The sequence below is a fragment of the Dendrobates tinctorius genome, unplaced genomic scaffold (genome assembly GCF_039654945.1).
Source record: "Dendrobates tinctorius isolate UK_male_01 unplaced genomic scaffold, ASM3965494v1 ptg000203l, whole genome shotgun sequence".
In the NCBI taxonomy this organism is placed as follows: Eukaryota; Metazoa; Chordata; class Amphibia; order Anura; family Dendrobatidae; genus Dendrobates; species Dendrobates tinctorius.
The window spans coordinates 23703120-23723123 of record NW_027361870.1 but is presented as its reverse complement, the minus strand read 5'-3'; the positions used below and the strand labels follow the sequence as shown (position 1 = coordinate 23723123).

Sequence of the window (20004 nt, the reverse complement as noted above, 5' to 3'; positions counted from 1 at the left end):
GGGGTTTTATTTTTATTATGTTAATGGTGCTGTAAAAATGGTCTGGAGACAAGATTCTTCAGGTCAGTACAATTGTGGAGATGCCAAACTTGGGTCTTTTACTATTTTATTGGCTTAAAATTTCATTATTTTGTTAAACTTTATTTTTATTTTTTATTTTTTCCAATTTTTTTTCTATAATTCCAACAATTGAGCTGTGCGTGAGCCGTTTTTTTCATGATGAGCTGGTATTTAAAGTATATAGATTTTTTTGTGTGTGTTATAGCAATAATTAAAAAAACTGCAATCGTGGCTTTTTTTCTCTTACAGCTTATACCGATCGGCTTAATTCTTTTATATTTTGATAGATCTGACTTTTCTGGACGCATTATGCCAAATGTGTATTTTTCTTACATTTTGTTTTGTATTTTTTTATGAAAAGTGGGCAATTTTAAAATTGTGTGTGTGTGTGTATATATATATATATATATATATATATATATATATATATATTAGTCTACTTTATTTTATTAGCCCCCTTATGAGACTTGAACCTGCAATAATCTGAGCACTTGTACTACAGTATATACAGCAATTCCGCAGTATTGCTGTGTATATAAAAAAAAAATGACAGTCACAGGCTGGACATTACAACAGGTTTTGGGGGGCATTCAGTCTGTCCTCGAATGTTATAGCAACCCATCATGCCTTAGGTGGGCCAATGGGTGCAAGTCCAGGCTGGATCGTGTTGCTTACATGCGGCTGTCAGTGATTGACAGCACATTTAAGAGGTTAACAGCAGCGGTTGTCAGGCGCACCGATTGCTGCTGTTAGGGGCAGATACAAGCTATCTTATATATAACGGTGGATGCGTCCTTCTATCTGAAGCCGGGATGGGTGGCGCCTGTGCAGTGCGACACTGGAGTCGGTGTGTGCTCAAACAGCGCTGCAGAGCCTTTTTATTGAAGACACTGCACATGTGAATTCGCAGACAAAATGTCTTCAACAAAATGGCACCGGATGTAGCGGGATCACTCATTGACTACGGCGCCATTTTATTGAAGAATTCTGCTACAACATCAACAAAGCTGTGCGCATGCGCCGGTAATTGCCAATATCCCTATGTTGACATTGTAGTATATAACTTAAACAAAATGCTGCCGGAGTCACTGCGTGCGCATACCACAATCTCTGGCACCATTTTATTGAAGACACTGTATAGCTGTATTAATAGAAAATGCTCGCCATCTGGGCATAGAACAGGTTCAATAGCTGGTATAATATATCCAGCATCTGCCAAGTGTGGACCAGACTTTGCTTTTGAACCTGCTCCAAAATCCCTGACAAGCTTCATGATGTAATAGTGCATGATGGGGCCTGAAGGCGTTAAAAATGTAAGATGCCCATGCTAAGTGGTCGTGGGCGAGCTTCAGTCCCCACTCGCTCTGTCATCCTACAGACAAGGTGTGTCCCAGTCCTCGTGTGCTTCCCACTTCTGGCCTGCAGGCCTCTTCTGGCTCTAGGAATCCTTCTTCTGGAACCAGGGCAGCAATCCATCCAGAGGACACAAGGTTTATAAAAACCAAACTTTTATTTTGTGAATGGCAGAATGTACAGTATTTACAGGCAGCTGTAGAGGATAAGGCCCAACGGGTTGGCATCTTTCCCACAGGCACAAGATACAACTTAAAAAAAAAAAAATATATGGATCCAGTTGCAATCCTTTATTTCACCCACAAGTGAGTGCAAAAGACCCCGAATCATCAAAGAGATTATATAAAGCGCTTTGAAAAGTCTCAGAATATTTGCACAACACTGAGTTGCACAAAAAATGTGCAACTTTTGTCAATGTTAATTGACAAATTTTCATGGACACACATAACACTTTTTAGAGCGCTCGTCCAGGACTATTTTCTTAGCTTTTTTAGGCCCAGGGTAAAAAATAACAGGCAGTAGGTAGGACATCTACCTACTCGCTTTACCCTGAATCAGCTTAGAGCAGAGCTCCAACTGCTCCTGCTGGCAGTTCAGATGCTCCATGTGAACAGAGTAGCTCTTCTTCTTCTGCTCTGTTGATGGGGTGTGACTGCTGACGTCATGCTGATTGACACTGGTTTCTTGCAGTTAGGCAGAGGAGAGCTGGCAGTCAATCAGCATGACGTCACCAGTTACGACCCGTCAATAGTGTAGAGTAGATGAGAAGCCGCCGCGCTGTCGAAGTGACGTCAGCAGAAGCCCCTTAATTGCTGGCGGGAGTGGCCTGTGGCGCCTGGCTCAACAGGCAGGTAGGAAGCAAGTGCCTGACTGTTAAGGCCCCGTCACACATAGAGATCTCGCTCGCGAGATCGCTGCTGAGTCACAATTTTTGTGACACAACAGCGATCTCACCAGCGAGATCGCTGTGTGTGACAGCAATCAGCGACCGCCCCCCCTGCCGGTATCACTGATCGCTGCAGGAAAGGCCAGGACATTTTTTTGGTCGCTGGTCTCCCGCTGGCCACCACGCATCGCTGCGTGTGACAGGCGGGAGACCAGCAATCTGCTGGTAACTAATGTACACATTGGGTTTCCAAGGGACATGCGTCACTTAGATACCCGATGTGTACGTTAGTTACCAGCGCGCTGATGCAGGGAGCTAATAATATAATAATACATTTTATTTCTATAGCGCTGACATATTCTGCAGCACTTTACATTTCAGAGGGGATTTGTACAGACAATAGACATTACAGCATAACAATAATCACATAGATCATAACAGATACCAAGAGGAATGAGGGCCCTGCTCGCAAGCTTCCAATCTATGAGGAAAGAGGTAGACACGAAAGGTGGGTGGTAACAATTGCCCTGATTGTTTGGACCAGCCATAATGTTTAGTGTGTAACAGTACAGACACAGAGGGGTAATGGATGCATAAAGCATGTGGGAACATGATGCGGGGAACCTGGTTATGGTAAAACTTGGCTGTGCCACACAGGGATAGATTAGGTTAATGTGTAGAGGCGATAGGCCAGTCTGAATAAATGCGTTTTCAGGGCACGCTTAAAATTGTGGGGATTGGGGACTAATCGTATTGACCTGGGAAGTGCATTCCAAAGAATTGGCGCAGCACGTGTAAAGTCTTGGAGAAAGGAGTGGGAGGTTCTGACTATTGAGAATGCTAACCTCAGGTCATCAGCAGAACGGAGGACGTGGGTAGGGTGGTATACTGAAACAAGGGAGGAGATGTAGGGTGGTGCTGAGCCATGGAGGGCTTTGTGGGTGAGGGTAATAAGTTTATATTGAATTCTGGAGTGGATGGGTAGCCAGTGTAATGACTGGCACAAGGTAGAGGCATCGGTGTAACGATTGGTGAGGAATATGATCCTGGCTGCAGCATTCAAGACAGGGAGCTGGTAACTAACGTACACATCGGGTATCTAGGGACGCACGTCCCTTAGATACCCGATGTGTACGTTAGTTACCAGCTTCCTGCATCAGCGTGCTGATTACTAACGTGCACAGCGACGCCGAGCGCTCGGCGTCGCTGTGCTGATCGCTGGTGAAGCTGTCTGTTTGACAGCTCACCAGCGATCACATAGCGATTCACCAGCGATCCTGACACATTGATATCATTGTCAGGATCGCTGGTGAGTCGCTATGTGTGACTCCAGCCTTAGTCCTTAGGCCCGTAGTAAAAAAAAAAAAAAAAAAAAAAAATAGTCCTGGATAACGCCTTCATCAAAGGGGTTGTCCCAACCGATAAGTCTGCAGGCGCTCTGTGTGACTGCAGACTTATGAGTCCCCCCAGGGCACACAGTGTGTGTCTTATGGACTCGCCGGTTTCTGAATCTGAACCAGAGGGTATGTGAGTGTTACACATACTCCTGGCCAGTATGTAGCGAGGCCATGCCCACTGGCCGGGAATATGTATAACTCATACATTCCCCTCGGTGCCAACTCAGAAACCAGCACACAGTGCGAGGGCTGGGGGGAATTCATAAGTCTGCAGTCACACAGAGTGAATGCAGACTTATCAATTTGGACCTGACAACCCCTCTAAGAGGCATGCACCGTTCTTGCTCAAATTCCTCTTCCCTCATGAAGACTGGCGTGAACAATGCTGGTCTTGATTAATCTTGGGGGGAGGTGTTTTTCGTTCCAGCTAAACAACAAAGTGCAGTCAAATGCAAGATATGAGGGACATTTCCATCCCCATTCAATGGATCAGATTATCTACTGGATCATTTATTTCTGTCTTTGTCATCCAAAAAGGGAAATGGCTACTGGACATGAGTATAGTCTAAGAGAATCGGGAAATATAAACGGTTTAGATGAAAGTATAACTGTTTACATGCTTTTGGTTAATACGAATAAAGTTGATCCGTTCTGGTGAGGGCAGATGAGCGCATTCGGCTTTTCCTGGAATATATGGATGTAGGTTACAGTGAGAAGCTATTCTCCTTCTTTGAATGTGCCGTGTCGGAGCTGGTAAGGAGGAGGGGACCTGGCAGAAGAGTCTCCTTCTTAGGCAGTTTCTTCTTTTTTGCTGATTTCAGTAGACTGCAGTCTGGACAGAATTGAGGTTTATTTAATCATTGATTACAAAGCATTGGCTCATTCCTGACCTCTGCTTTATAGCTTTATCATCCCACCTAGTTTTATTACTGCTATTAATGCTCTGCTTCTTCCAAGATAAGTAAAGCGAGTCGTCAAATTTACTTTTCCAGCCTGAGTTGACTGTAATGATGATATTATTAAAATTATTTTACAAATGCATTTTCAGTGGAGATGGTCATCAATGGTCCTGGAATAAAAAAAATGCATAGATTTACAGTATGTGGACACACCTGTTCATACAATGGTTCCCCTTGTTCTTATTGATATGCGCACTTTGTAGATTCAGTCTGAAGGGTGTAAAACCACGATAGAACATGTGCAAATAAGGAGCAAAGAAACGTGTGTGAAATAAAAAAGGATACGCGTGAAACCTTAGATTCGTCACTGTACCACCCTTTTACTCTGACAGCTTTACAACCATTTGGCATTCTCCCAATCAACATCCGATAGTCACCTGGAATGTCTTCCGGTAAACGGGTACCATATGTATGTGTTTACGACCATCAGGTGTTGGTACACCGCTCCATTCAGTGATGAGCCCTATTCCACAATAGTTGTTGGAAGCCAAAATATGGTAGGAACCACTCAACTAAGTAAAGAGAACCGACAGTCCATCTTTAGTGGAAGACCGCCAAGACAGAAAATTGATAAAACATTGAAGATGTCCTCAAGTGCAAACATGAAAACCAACAACCTCTATGATGAACACAGGACAGGAAGACTAATTGCCTCTGCTGCAGAGGATAAGTTCATAGTTACCAGCATCAGAAGCCACAAATTGAATTGAGCTGTCCAGAAAAGATTGCGAGAAGCAGGCCTGCATGCTCAAGTTGCTGCAAAGAAGCCATTACTGCGGCCTGCAAAGAAGAGACTAATTTGGGCCAAGCAACATAAGTACTGGATGAATCGATCAATGGAAATTTGTACTATGGTCTGCTAAGTCAGTATTTGAGATATTTGGTACCAACTGCGTTGTCTTTATGAGATGCAGTAAAGGTGAGTGGATGATTTATACATGTGTGGTGCTTACCATGAAGCATGGAGGAGAAAATATATAGTGGTGTGGGGGTGCCTTGCTTAGGTCCACTGTTTGTGATTTTCTAGCAAACTCAAGGCACATTTGCCCATCATGGCCACCACAGCATTCTGCAATGACATGCCATCAGATCACATCTGGTTTGCGCGTGTGCTGCAACTGGACAATGACCCATCTCACACCTCCGAGTTTTATAGGGGCCATGTGATCAAGTTGAGGGATTGAGTGCTGCGAAAGATGACATGACACTTGGAACTACTTCACCACTATAATTTCAATAGTGTCAGCATGACGGACTGTACTACAGCCTAAGCTGGTCCAATTTTAGGGACTTTAGATGAGTTTTCTGGACAAACAAACCATAAATGTTAAAGACAAGGTAAGAGCAGTACGGCTGATTAGGGCGCTCAGACCAAGACAGACACTTGTTTTGGATGGAAAAGAAAAAATCTATGTAAGCTCTGCTTGCCCTCTACTTGGAATCTATGCCTGCACACCTTCTTTATGACTGTCCACACTCCCGGAAATGTCATAAAGAAGCTGCAAATACGTGCGGCGATCCTTTGCGTTCATCCATAATGTATACTACACTAAAAAGAAAAGTCGCAGTATGCTGAGGCATCGTGTGTGTGTTAGTCCATAATGTATACTGTCATGGGTCTGGTAGTATAAGATCAGAGTTGTATAGAGCTATAATCCTGCAGACATACAAATGTATGGGTCCAGACTGTATACCTTTGATTTCATACATAGCTGTGCCACGGACACGTGACTTAATGCTTATTTAGGTTGGCACCAATAGCACTCGCACCAGGGACGAACACTGATAGTAAATGGCCCCTGTGCAAGAGCTTTATGTTGGCTTCCTCATAGCCCATCTCTCATCATGAAGCGCCTAATTATTTTCTCTCTATCTGCCAGTAATTGTGAATTATAGAGTTCATTAATTTACACCCTTATGCGCAGTCTAGTGATGAGCAGACGTGCTCGGGTAAGGTGTTATCTGAGCATGCTCATGTGCTAACTGAGTGACGTTGGCGTGCTTGATAAATATGTTTGAGTCCCCGCGGCTGCATGTCTTGCAGCAACACATGCAGGGATTTCATGTTTGGTAGGCAATCCCTGCACGTGTTGCCACGAGACATGCAGCCGCGGGGACCCGAACACCTTATCCAGGCACTTTCGCTCATCACTAGTGCTGTGTAATTGATAGTAGCTAACCTATTGGGCCCCTTTGTGGTCGCAGCACTGACATGTCCGCCCCTATCTTTCAATTCATAATATAGTATTGCTGAAGTTTCTGCTGGGAGTGGAGTCTGATAGTTTGCAGTATGTGGACGTGCAGGGGTTGTGAGCGATGAGAAGGTAAGACCAATAATATTAAAAACGTGATAATTGGAACCGTGTTGAAGACTTTGCCTTGGCGCCCATGATTCTGAAGCTGCACCACTGCCTTAGGGAATCCCGGCAAGTTATCTTTTTGGGATCTTGCACAGATGGAGCACCTAGGGCTTGTGTGGGTGTCAGGTTGGTGACATGAATAGATTGATGACATTTACCATGTAAATTTCTCATTACAAATGAGGATTCTGTTGCGTAATGACCCGCTTACAGTAGATTTGTTGTTATGCATTTGCAAACCATTTGTAGACTTGGAAATGTCAGACCATGATTTATGCATTAAACTAAATGTATGTTTTAGACTCTGTTCTATTTCCTGTTGAAGGGTCTTTATTATCCTATCTCAAGGGTGCATTTACGTAAGACGACCTGCGTCTGTAAAATGAACATCGATTTGCTGCTTGTTAGTCCCTTAATCGCCTATTTAGTCAGTCCGATCGCGCTACTGATCCGCTCAGAACGATCAGCGATAGAGCATTCAGTGCCTATAGACTGTCATCATACTATGAAGCAGATTTGCTTTTTACACCAAATGATGATTTTTTTAAGCAAGCTTAAAATCATTTCACCTGACAAACAAGTGTTTTACTTGCGCATTGGGCTAATTGACAGACTGTTACCCTGCCTATTATTGTTTCCTGATAATCATGCCGTGTAACTGCACCCTAAGATGCCATCATTTCTGTGGGAGCCCGGTTGCAGTGCTGCAGTTTTTGTACCACTAGTGGCCAGGACTTGTCTGTGAAGAAGAAAAGAAAGGGGGAACGCTAAACTAAACCAGTGCTACAGCTTCATTCTAAGGATCGGTGGGTAATCCTGGCATTCTGAAAAATAAGACAAATCCTAGCTACAGTGGTATTCACTCAACACCACCCCCTTGACTTTATACCTATCTTGTTACATTACAATCTGTGCTTTAAATATGTTTGTAATCCAATTTGTGTGAGATGCATCAGAACTAAGTAGTCTGTTGGTTAAGTGATTCAAAATATAGGCATAAATTAAATTTATGGGATCAAATAACTAAAAATTGTTTCATGGGCCTATGTATTCGCCCATGTATGGAAGAAGGTGCTGTGATCAGATGAAGATGAAACCAAAATTGAACACTTTGGCCACCAAGGTAAATGCTATTTGTGGTGCCAAACCATCACAGCTCATCACTCCAAGAACACCATCACCACAGTGAAACATGGTGGTGGTAGCAACATGCTGTAGGGATGTTTTTCGGCAGCAGGGACAGGGAAAATCGCCCTCATTGCTACAGAAATGTAAAACATGTGGACGCTAAATGTGGTTTAGGCACACTGGGGCTCAGAAGGGAAGGGGACATTTGAGATTTGGGAGTGTAGAATTTGCTGCATTTCTTTTAGGAGACAAGGAGCCATTTACCTTTTCCAGAGACTTTGTACTACCAGTAACATGGAAGTCCCCTATATTTCCATTAACAGATTACTGACCTGAAGGGGGACATTTTTTGTGGATTGATTTGAAGCTTTTGTTGAGAACATTTTATACAACATTTGAGATCACATCCTGCACTCTACACTGAGCCCTTACTTTGTTGTTTCCATCTAAATTTCTGAGTGACTTGATTCGAATGAAATCCCTGAGGGATCCATTCACTTTAATGAGGCATCAGAGTTACTTTAGACTCCTTCTGGCCTCAGTTCAGCATTGTCCTCCTTTTCAGAGATGCACAAAACTGTGGCGGACACCATTCGCTTTCATGCACATCTAAAAAGACGGACACCGCCGGATCATAGGTCAGACGGCATCCACATTGCCTCTATCTGCCTCATGATAAGGAATCTTCTGTCCGGGGCCTCATTATTAGGAATTTTCTGTCCGGGATTCTGTCTGAATTACACATTTCAGAGATTTACGTGGAAACTCAGCGTAGAGCGCAGGAAAAATGTGCGCTGAGCCTTACTGTGATTTTTGGAGGGCAGAATGAGCAAATCAACAGCAGGTGAAGAATTGGTTGTATTTATTTTATGTCGTCTTCGTGCGGTATAAGTGATTAGACGACTTTATTCTTCAGGTCTGTGCGATTACAGTGATACCAGATTTACCGTATTTCCTTTTTTTATGTTTGGCTGCTGTCACACACTAAAATGTTTTTATTGCAAAAACTGCATTGCCTTTTTTGAGAGCTATGATTTTTCAATATTTCTGCCTACTTAGTCATGTGAGAGCTTGTTTTTATAGGTACCATTACGGGCACATGACTTTTTTATTTATCTCTTTTTGTTCCAATATTTGGGAGGCAGAATGAAGAAAAACCAGCAATTCCGGAATTGTGTTTTTTGTTTTTTATACAGTTACGCGTGTGGTAAAATTGAAAAGGCTGCTTTATTCTTCGGGTCAGTACGATTACAGCGACACCCCGTCTTTTTTTTTTTTTTTTTTTCTTTTATGTTGTGGCACTTTTACACAATAAAAACTATTTTGTAGAATAACTATTTTTGCATCGCTTTATACTGAGAGCTATAACTTTTTTATTTTTCCAACTAATAGAGCTGTCTTGCAGCTCATTTTTGCCAGACAAGATGAAGTTCAGTTATACCATTTTTATATACGTTCATCTTTTTGATCGCGTTTTACTCCACTTTTTGTTGGGCGGTGTGATGAAAAAGCATTGTTTTTTTTTGCCTGGTGGTTGTTTTATTTTTTTTTATGGTGTTCACCGAAGGGGTTAACTACTGTGACAGTTTTATGGGGTGGGTCGTGCCCTACGCGGCGATAGCAAACATGTATTTTTTTTTCCATAAATTTCTATCGGTACAATATAGTTATATTTTTAATTCTGATTTTTCTTTTTTTAATAAACTTTCTTGCTTTGTCCCTCTATGGGACTTTCATTTTTATGCGCCAGATCATTGTCATAAACCATTGCAATGCACGAGTCCCCTGAGGCCGTGCTCTGTGCTTAGTCTAAGGGGCTTGCTGTAGCCTGGTGACCAGGATGTACTCATGATGACATCGGGTCACCATGGCAACGATAGCCGATTGGAGGGCCGAGGGGGCTCCCCCCCCCTCTGCCTGTTTTCTAAATGCTGTGATCAATATTGATCGCAGCATTTAGGGGGTTAAACCGCCAGAAGTGGTGCTGGCAAAATCATGTGGATGTACTCAGTACGTCCAAGATCAGCAAGCACTTCCCAACCATGATGTAATCAGGACGTCCAAGGTTGGAAAGGGGTTAACCTGTGTGCTTCTGTTTCAATATAATGAGTGTTTTATCAACAGGAGATTATCATTGCCTAAACTACAGTTCCTGTGCATCCTGCTCCTATCATGCCCTCACCACTGGGTAGCATCTTGCTGCTGTAGGAGAATGTACACCGATAGCTGTGGTGGGAGCGGGGACAGCCTTCTCCACTCTGCTACATGCTACAGCTCAAAACTCTGATTCTATCAGTGCTGCACCCAGTAAATAAAGTGACACATCGCTGGAATCGGGGCCTCTTTTCCTACATTATGCTGCTCTCAGATGAGGTAGCAAAAACCTGGTGACAGATTCCCTTTAATTTTCCACCATTTTATTTCCTAGAATCCTTGTTGATTTATTAAACCACAAGTGATGTGGACAATTTTAGAAAAATGAATATGCAGCTAGTCCCAGCAGAGTGGAACTGATACTGACGTAGAAAATAGGTGATGGACCCAAAAATGTCTTTTTCATCTATACGTCCAGTTCAGTTATTAAAAAGCACTGAAAAAAACCCCGCAGGAGGGCACATATCATAATGACACCTTGTGTTTTTCAGATATCTTTTAACTGAACCAGAAAAATGGAGAGAGGAATGAATTCACCAGACCGAACCCCCACCGAGACCTCTGACTGCAGCAGCGTTGTGGATCTCCCCTGCACGTATAATGTGTCCCAGAGTGTCTGGCTTCAAGAGTCTTCACCTCCTAAATCATCGGAAGATTTCTGCTCCACTTTAACCTCTGCTTCCTCGCTGACCTCACTGAAGAATACAGGTTAGCTAAACAATGGCTTAAAGCGCTGTCAAATAATTATATAGCGCATGGATTTCTGTTATCACTTCTTTCCTTTTCATGCAATTTTAATTTTGTTCATTTAAAGGGAACCTGTCACCAGGTTTGGCCGATACGAGTTACTGCCACCACCTTTCAGTGCTGAAATACAGCATTCTATAATGCTGTATATCTGCCCCCAACCGACCTGTAAGAGAAGAAAAATAACTTTTATTATACTCACCTGCGGGGCGGTCCGGACTGAGGGGTGTCTCTCTTCTTGGTCCGATGCTGTCCTCCTTTTTGCTTTGTGTGGATGACGCATCCCTACATCATCCACACGGTCTCCCCGGCATCGCGCTCCGGCGTACTTCTGTGCCCTGACCAGGGCATAGTAAAGTGCTGCAGTGCGCAGGCGCCGGGACTCTGAGCTTTTGCGGGACCTGTGGATTCAGGAGCGTGATGCCGGGGAGCCTGTGTGGATGACGTATGGGCGCGTCATCCACACAAAGCAAGAAGGAGGACGGCATCCCGAGAACATGGGAGGCGCTGGACCAAGACCAGCGACGCCCCCGGACCACCCGCACGCGAGTATAATAAAAGCTTTTTCTTGGTTTGCAGGTCGACTGGGGGCAGGTATACAGCATTCTATCAGGCCTAAAAAGGTGGTGGCCACATATAATGTCGGCCAGACCTGGTGACTGGTTCCCTTTAAATTGGTTGTCCGGTCTAAAATGACAAGTCTGCAGACGCTCTGTGTGACTACAAGCTTATGAATCCCCCCCCAGAGCACACACTGTGCGCTGCGGAGGTTCACCGGCTTCTGAGCCAAGAACGGCGGTGATGTATGTGATATGCCTACCCCCAGGCAGAGCCCGTCCACTGGGTGCGACCTCGCTCCATACAAGACATAATGCATATTTAAAATGTAGATTATGCACAAGATGTCCCTGCAAATTGTATTACTCCATTATATTATGAGGTGTAAACGTTTCTATTACCAGAACAGTGATTTTTGGGTAATTTTTATACTCGGGTATTTTTGGCACGTGGATTGCATAGATAACCTTCATTCTATAATTTAGCTAAACCATTAGATTTGCTTATAATCGCCCTGGGTTTTTTTTTTTTTTTTTTTCTATCTGTGGCATCCTAGTAAGAAAAGTAAGTGGTGCCGCGGCATATGATGTCTGCCAAAGTAAAGCCCAAAAATGCTGCATAGTTTATAATTAAACTAAATCTGTTTCTGGTTTGCATTACACGGTTTTGGTGTCTCAGGTAATTATGAGGCTTAAAGGGTATTCCCATTGTTTTTGTATATTTATGCCATAAATATATCCCGTACTAGATGCCGACCCCATCTAGTATACCCAGCTTTAAGGGAGTGGTGGACAGATTTACCTTACAAATGAATGGCGATTCTGACCACTTCTTCACTGACAATGACGCATTAGGGTCTGGTTCACAAGGTAGATGCAGGTCCCTATGGATAGGTGACAATTGGGACGTATGTATCTATTCTCCCAACAATAAGACCCCTGCTGAGTGTAGTTGATCCATATTGCAGGCCCCCTTGTGCTCAATCCTAAGTCTTTGGCACTGGCAATTCAGTAGTTGGCTGCCGTCGTCCCATTGGATAGGTGATCATTTTTGTAGACTAGAATACCCTTTTAATGATGTAGATTCTTCTTGTAAGATTTGGTTTAACTTGATGGACATATGTCTTTTCTCAAGCTTAGCAACTGTGTAAATAGTTTCCCTATCTGCACTGACCTATGCAGGGATAATGGTCAAACTCACAAGAACAAAGAAGTGTTGCCATATGCCCATTTTCTGGTTTGTCATACGGCTGGTTTTATTTCTGTCCGTGCAGCTGGAATCTTTCTCCTGAATCAGTGTCACGCTGTAAGTGCAGCAGCAGTGCCTGTTGTCTGAAATGATGGCGTTGTGCTGTAAGTGCAGCAGCAGTGCCTGTTGTCTGTAAATGACGGCGTCGCCCTGTAAGTGTAGCAGCAGTGCCTGTTGTCTAAAATGATGGCTTCAAGCTGTAAGTGCAGCAGCAGTGCCTGTTGTCTGAAATGACGGCGTAGCGCTGTAAGTGTAGCAGCAGCGCCTGTTGACTGAAATGATGGCCTCATGCTGTGAGCGCATCAGCAGTGCCTGTTGTCTGAAATGATGGCCTCATGCTGTAAGTGCAGCAGCAGTGCCTGTTGTCTGAAATGACGGCGTAGCGCTGTAAGTGTAGCAGCAGTGCCTGTTGTCTGAAATGACGGCGTAGCGCTCTTAAGTGTAGCAGCAGTGCCTGATGTCTGAGATGACGGCGTAACGCTGTAAGTGCAGCAGCAGTGCCTGTTGTCTGAAATGATGGCCTCGTGCTGTAAGCGCAGCAGTGCCTGTTGTCTAAAATGACGGCATAGCGCTGTAAGTGTAGCAGCAGTGCCTGTTGTCTGAAATGACGGCGTAGCACTGTAAGTGTAGCAGCAGCGCCTGTTGTCTGAAATGATGGCCTCGTGCTGTAAGCGCAGCAGCAGTGCCTGTTTTCTGAATTGACGGTGTCGCGCTGTAAGTGTAGCAGCAGTGCCTGTTGTCTGAAATGATGGCCTCATGCTGTAAGCGCAGCAGTGCCTGTTGTCTGAAATGACGGCATAGCGCTGTAAGTGTAGCAGCAGCGCCTGTTGTCTGAAATGATGGCCTCGTGCTGTAAGCGCAGCAGCAGTGCCTGTTGTCTGAAATGACGGCGTAGCGCTCTAAGTGTAGCAGCAGTGCCTGATGTCTGAGATGACGGCGTAACGCTGTAAGTGCAGCAGCAGTGCCTGTTGTCTGAAATGATGGCCTCGTGCTGTAAGCGCAGCAGTGCCAGTTGTCTGAAATGACGGCATAGCGCTGTAAGTGTAGCAGCAGTGCCTGTTGTCTGAAATGACGGCGTAGCACTGTAAGTGTAGCAGCAGCGCCTGTTGTCTGAAATGATGGCCTCGTGCTGTAAGCGCAGCAGCAGTGCCTGTTGTCTGAATTGACGGCGTCGTGCTGTAAGTGTAGCAGCAGTGCCTGTTGTCTGAAATGATGGCCTCATGCTGTAAGCGCAGCAGTGCCTGTTGTCTGAAATGACGGTATAGCGCTGTAAGTGTAGCAGCAGCGCCTGTTGTCTGAAATGATGGCCTCGTGCTGTAAGCGCAGCAGCAGTGCCTGTTGTCTCAATTAACGGTGTCGCGCTGTAAGTGTAGCAGCAGTGCCTGTTGTATGAAATGACTACACATGAAAGTAAAACTGTGATGATTAATTTAATCTGTTCCCATGCAGAAACATTGAATATACATGGCTATGACGTGGCCACACCGATGGGAGGAAGTCTGACTTGTAGGAAATCCGTGGAAATGACAATGGTGATAAATTCCCTGATACAAAAAGAACATTTAGCTCTGTGATTAGGTCTGCAGACTGTAGCTACACGTAAAGGATTGTTCACATGTAGCGGAAAGTCCCTGCAGGGTTTCATCTCCTCGTTATTAATTAAAATGAAATACCGTATATACTCGTGTATAAGCCAAGATTTTCAGCCCATTTTTTTCAGCCCATTTTTTGGGGGCTGAAAGACCGCCCACAGTAGATAAACGTTGGCGCTTAATGGGCTTTGTGCAGCGCCGACGTTTATCTACTGTCGGCGGTTTTGTGCCCCCCGGGACCCCCACATACCTTACAACACGGGGATCCCGGTGCACAATGCATGCTGGGACCCCCGACGTCATTGAGACCTGATTGGTTCAGGTCCTGATGACGTCAGCGTCACAGCAGCCAATGGGAGCGATCGCTGGGAAAGCTGCTTGTTTCCCGGCGATCTCACTCATTGTAACGCGGCTTCTCCTCTGATCTAACACTGGCAGATGATCAGAGGTGAAGCAGCGTTACTGTGTGACTAGATCGCTGCCTGTGCCAGGCAGTGATCTTGTCACACAGTAACGCTGCTTCACCTCTGATCATCTGTCATTGTGAGATCAGAGGAGAAGTCGCGTTATTATGTGCCAGGCAGCGATCTTGTCACATAGTAACGCTGCTTCACCTCTGATCATCTGTCAGTGTGAGATCAGAGGAGAAGTGGCGTTACTATGAGTCAGATCGCAGGGCAGCGATCTTGTCACAAAAATAAAAAAAAGTAAAAAAAAAAAAAGCAGGTACACAGGTTAGGGCTAGGGCTGGGATTAAGGTTATGGGTGTGTTGGTGTTAGGTTTGTGGTTAGGGTTATGGTTAGGGCTGAGATTAGGGTTAGGGGTGTGTTGGGGTTAGGGTTGGAAATCGAATTGGGGGTTTCCACTGTTTAGGTACATCAGGGGCTCTAAATGTAATATGACGCCCTCAGACCATTCCATCAAAGTCTGCATTTCAGAACGTCACTACTTCCCTTCCGAGCCCCACCGTGTGCCCAAACAGTAGTTTTCTCCCACATATGGGGTACTAGCTTACGCAGGACAAATTGGACAACAACTCTTAGGGTCCAATTTCTCCTGTTACCCTTGTGAAAATAAAAATTGGGGGCTAAAAGATCATTTTTGTGGAAAAAAAAATGATTTTTTTATTTTCACGCCTCTACATTATAAACTTTACTGAAACACTTGGGGGTTCAAAGTGCTCACCACACATCTAGATAAGTTCCTTCGGGGGTATAGTTTCCAAAATGGGGTCACTTGTGGGGGATTTCCACTATTTAGGTATATCAGGGGCTCTGCAAACGCGACATGGCATCCGATCTCAATTCCAGCCAATTCTGCATTGAAAAAGTCAAACGGCACTCCTTCCGTTCTGAGCTCTGCCATGTGCTCAAACAGTGGTTTAGCCCCACATACGGGGTATTGGCGTATTCGGGAGAAATTGCACAAAACATTTTGTGGTTCATTTTCTCTTTTTACACTTGTGAAAATAAAAAAAAATGGTTTTGAAGTAAAATGTTTGTGAAAAAAAGTTAAATGTTTATTTTTTCCTTCCATATTCCATTCATTCATGTGAAGCACCTGAAGGGTTAATAAACTTCTTGAATGTGGTTTTGAGTACATTGAGAGGTGCAGTTTTTAGAATGGGTATTTTCTGTCATATTGACCCCCCCAAACTCACTTCAAATGTGAGGTGGTCCCTAAAAAAAAAATGGTGTTGCAAATTTTGTTGTAAAAATGAGAAATCGCTGGTCAACTTTTAACCCTTATAACTTCCTAAAAAAAAAAAATTATGTTTCCAAAATTGTGCAGATGTAAAGTAGACATGTGGGAAATGTTATTTATTAACTATTTTGTGCGATATCACTCTCTGATTTAAGGGCATAAAAATTAAAAGTTTGAAAATTGCAAAAATTTTTAAATTTTTGCCAAATTTTGATTTTTTTAACAAATAAGCGCAGCTCATATCTAAAAATTTTTACCACCATCATGAAGTACAATATGTCATGAGAAAACAATGTCAGAATCAGTAGGATCCGTTGAAGCGTTCCAGAGTTATGACCTCATAAAGTGACACTGGTCAGAATTGAAAAAATTGGCCCGGTCACGAAGGCAAAAACAGGCTCGGGTGCGAAGGGGTTAAGATATTCTTGATTTTCTAAGACTTATTTCTGTATTGTATAACCCACCTAGGCTTCATCGAAGCTGGGTGGACTAGGGTGGACCGGGCTAGAAAACGATAATTATGTGCATAATGATTATGTAGCGGATATAGGACATATGAGATCAATACTAATTTGCTATTTGGGGTAAACAGTAATTTGGAAAAGAACCCATGATGTAACACAATGAGACAGCTCGATTTCTGTTATAAAAACTGTACATCTCCGATTAAAAGTAGGGAAGAATCATTTGACATGATATACCTTGTCTTGTGTATTCTTTTCTCCGTGCACGTATAATCTCTGCCAGAGATCCAATTTGGCCACAGACAATTAAGATGACGACACACACATTCTGTGTGCAATATCAGTGATACCACTTATTAAACCCATGAATATGCGCATATTCATGAGTGTAATGAGCAGTAATATGTGACCTCTGAAGGCAGGAAGGGAGACCGTGGGAGAAGCGGGGTTGCAGAGACCGCGCCAGGAGGGGGGGTAAGTATATTAAATATTCACCTGTCCGGGGTCCATCACTACTCACCGCTGTCTGCTGCATCCTCTGTCAGTGACGTTTAGGCGGCAGGGGGCGCTGTGACGTGGTTAGTGCACACTGCGCCCTCTGCTGGCTGAACAGTCACTGACACAGGAAGCAGGGAGACAGCGGTGAGCAGCGATGGACCCCGGACAGGTGAATATCTCAGGTGCCGGCTCCTGAGCAGGAGAGGTGAGTATGGCATTTATTTTTTTTTTTGCAGAAGCAGCATATGGGGACATAATATATGGAGCATCTTATGGGGGCAGCATATGGGGGCATATTCTATGGAGCAGCATATGGGAGCATATTCTATGGAGCAGCATATGGGAGCATATTCTATGGAGCAGCATATGGGAGCATATTCTATGGAGCAGCATATGGGAGCATATTATATGGAGCAGCATATGGGGGAATATTCTATGGAGCAGCATATGGGGGCATATTCTGTGGAGCAGCAAATGGGGGCATATTCTGTGAAGCAGCATATGGGTGCATACAGTTGTGGCCAAAAGTATTGACACCTCTGCAATTCTGTCAGCTAATACTCAGTTTCTTCCTGAAAATGATTGCAAACACAAATTCTTTGGTATTATTATCTTCATTTAATTTGTCTTAAATGAAAAAAACACAAAAAGAATTGTCCAAAAGCCAAATTGGATATAATTCCACACCAAACATAAAAAAGAGGGTGGACAAAAGTATTGGCACTGTTCGAAAAATCATGTGATGCTTCTCTAATTTGTGTAATTAACAGCACCTGTGGCACCTAACAGGTGTTGGCAATAACTAAATCACACTTGCAGCCAGTTGACATGGATTAAAGTTGACTCAACCTCTGTCCTGTGTCCTTGTGTGTACCACATTGAGCATGGAGAAAAGAAAGAAGTCAAAAGAACTGTCTGAGGACTTGAGAAACCAACTTGTGAGGAAGCATGAGCAATCTCAAGGCTACAAGTCCATCTCCAAAGACCTGAATGTTCCTGTGTCTACCGTGCGCAGTGTCATCAAGAAGTTTAAAGCCCATGGCACTGTGACTAACCTCCCTAGATGTGGACGGAAAAGAAAAATTGACAAGAGATTTCAACGCAAGATTGTGCTGATGTTGGATAAAGAACCTTGACTAGCATCCAAACAAGTTCAAGCTGCCCTGCAGTCCGAGGGTACAACAGTGTCAACCCATAGTATCCGTCGGCGTCTGAATGAAAAGGGACTGTATGGTAGGAGACCCAGGAAGGCCCCACTTCTTACACCGAGACATAAAAAAGCCAGGCTGGAGTTTGCCAAAACTTACCTGAAAAAGCCTAAAACGTTTTGGAAGAATGTTCTCTGGTCAGATGAGACAAAAGTAGAGCTTTTTGGGCAAAGACATCAACATAGAGTTTACAGGAGAAAAAAAAGAGGCATTCAAAGAAAAAAACACGGTCCCTGCAGTCAAACATGGTGGAGGTTCCCTGATGTTTTGGGGTTGCTTTGCTGCCTCTGGTACTGGACTGCTTGACCATGTGCATGGCATTATGAAGTCTGAAGACTACCAACAAATTTTGCAGCATAATGTAGGGCCCAGTGTGAGAAAGCTGGGTCTCCCTCAGATGTCATGGGTCTTCCAGCAGGACAATGACCCAAAACACACTTCAAAAAGCACTAGAAAATAGTTTGAGAGAAAGCACTGGAGACTTCTAAGGTGGCCAGCAATGAGTCCAGACCTGAATCCCATAGAACACCTGTGGAGAGATCTAAAAATGGCATTTTGGAGAAGGCACCCTTCAAATATCAGGGACCTGGAGCAGTTTGCCAAAGAAGAATGGTCTAAAATTCCAGCAGAGCATTGTAAGAAACTCATTGATGGTTACCGGAAGTGGTTGGTCGCAGTTATTTTGGTTAAAGGTTGTGCAACCAAGTATTAGGCTGAGGGTACCAATACTTTTGTCTGGCCCATTTTTGGAGTTTTGTGTGAAATGATCAATGTTTTGCTTTTTGCTTCATTCTCTTTTGTGTTTTTTCATTTAAGACAAATTAAATGAAGATAATACCAAAGAATTTGTGTTTGCAATCATTTTCAGGAAGAAACTGAGTATTATCTGACAGAATTGCAGGGGTGTCAATACTTTTGGCCACAACTGTAGTCTGCGGAGCAGCATATGGGGGCATTTTTTATGGGGCAGCATATGGGGGCATATTCTATGGAGCAGCATATGGGGGCATATTCTATGGAGCAGCATATGGGGGCAGCAAATGGGGGCTTAGTCTGTGGAGCAGCATATGGGGCATATTCTATGGGGCAGCATATGGGGGCATAATCTATGGAGCAGCATATTGGGGCATATTCTATGGGGCAGCATATGGGGGCATATTCTATGGGGCAGCATATAGGGGCATAATCTATGGAGCAGCATATGGGGGCATATTCTTAATTTGTACACGATCCATGAAAAAACACAGACATGTGGACAGGAGCATAGAATATAATGGATACATGTTGTAGCTGTTAAAAGAAACCCCAATGAATGTGTATGTGAAATATTGACATGTGAACAAGACTTGATGCTGAGATATCATCTAAGGAAAGGATTGTTTGGGACTTTTCTATTGGTTGCTTACCCTTAGGACAGATCACCAATATCTGATCGATGGTGGTACGACACTCGGCACCCTCGACAGTCAGCTGTTCCCAGTGCTCATGTCGGCTAGATGTGCTGAATTGCTGAGCTGCCTCAGCTGTATAGTGGCCATGGCAGGGTACTGCACATCTGCCCCTTATTAGAATCAATAGCGGGGGTATGTGCAGTACTTGTCAGTGGCCACTATGCTGCTGATGGAGCTGTGTAGTTCTGCTCCACAATTGAGCTGCTGGTGTCAGGAATGACTGATCTGTGGGTGGT

General features: G+C 43.9%; 1 protein-coding gene across 5 annotated transcripts in view; it reads left to right on the top strand.

Annotated features, from left to right (window-relative positions):
* Positions 1–20004, top strand: part of SHLD1 (shieldin complex subunit 1) — a 131425-nt gene that overhangs the window by 7547 nt on the left and 103874 nt on the right. For 4 of the 5 annotated variants that reach the window (XM_073553884.1, XM_073553880.1, XM_073553881.1 and 1 more), the window contains exon 2: positions 10789–11005. In XM_073553884.1, the coding sequence (XP_073409985.1) occupies positions 10813–11005 (193 nt within the window). In that variant the 5' untranslated portion in view covers positions 10789–10812. Of the gene's footprint in view, positions 1–6958; positions 6980–10788; positions 11006–20004 lie in introns of those variants that run through there. The other variant, XM_073553882.1, reaches the window with a different exon arrangement.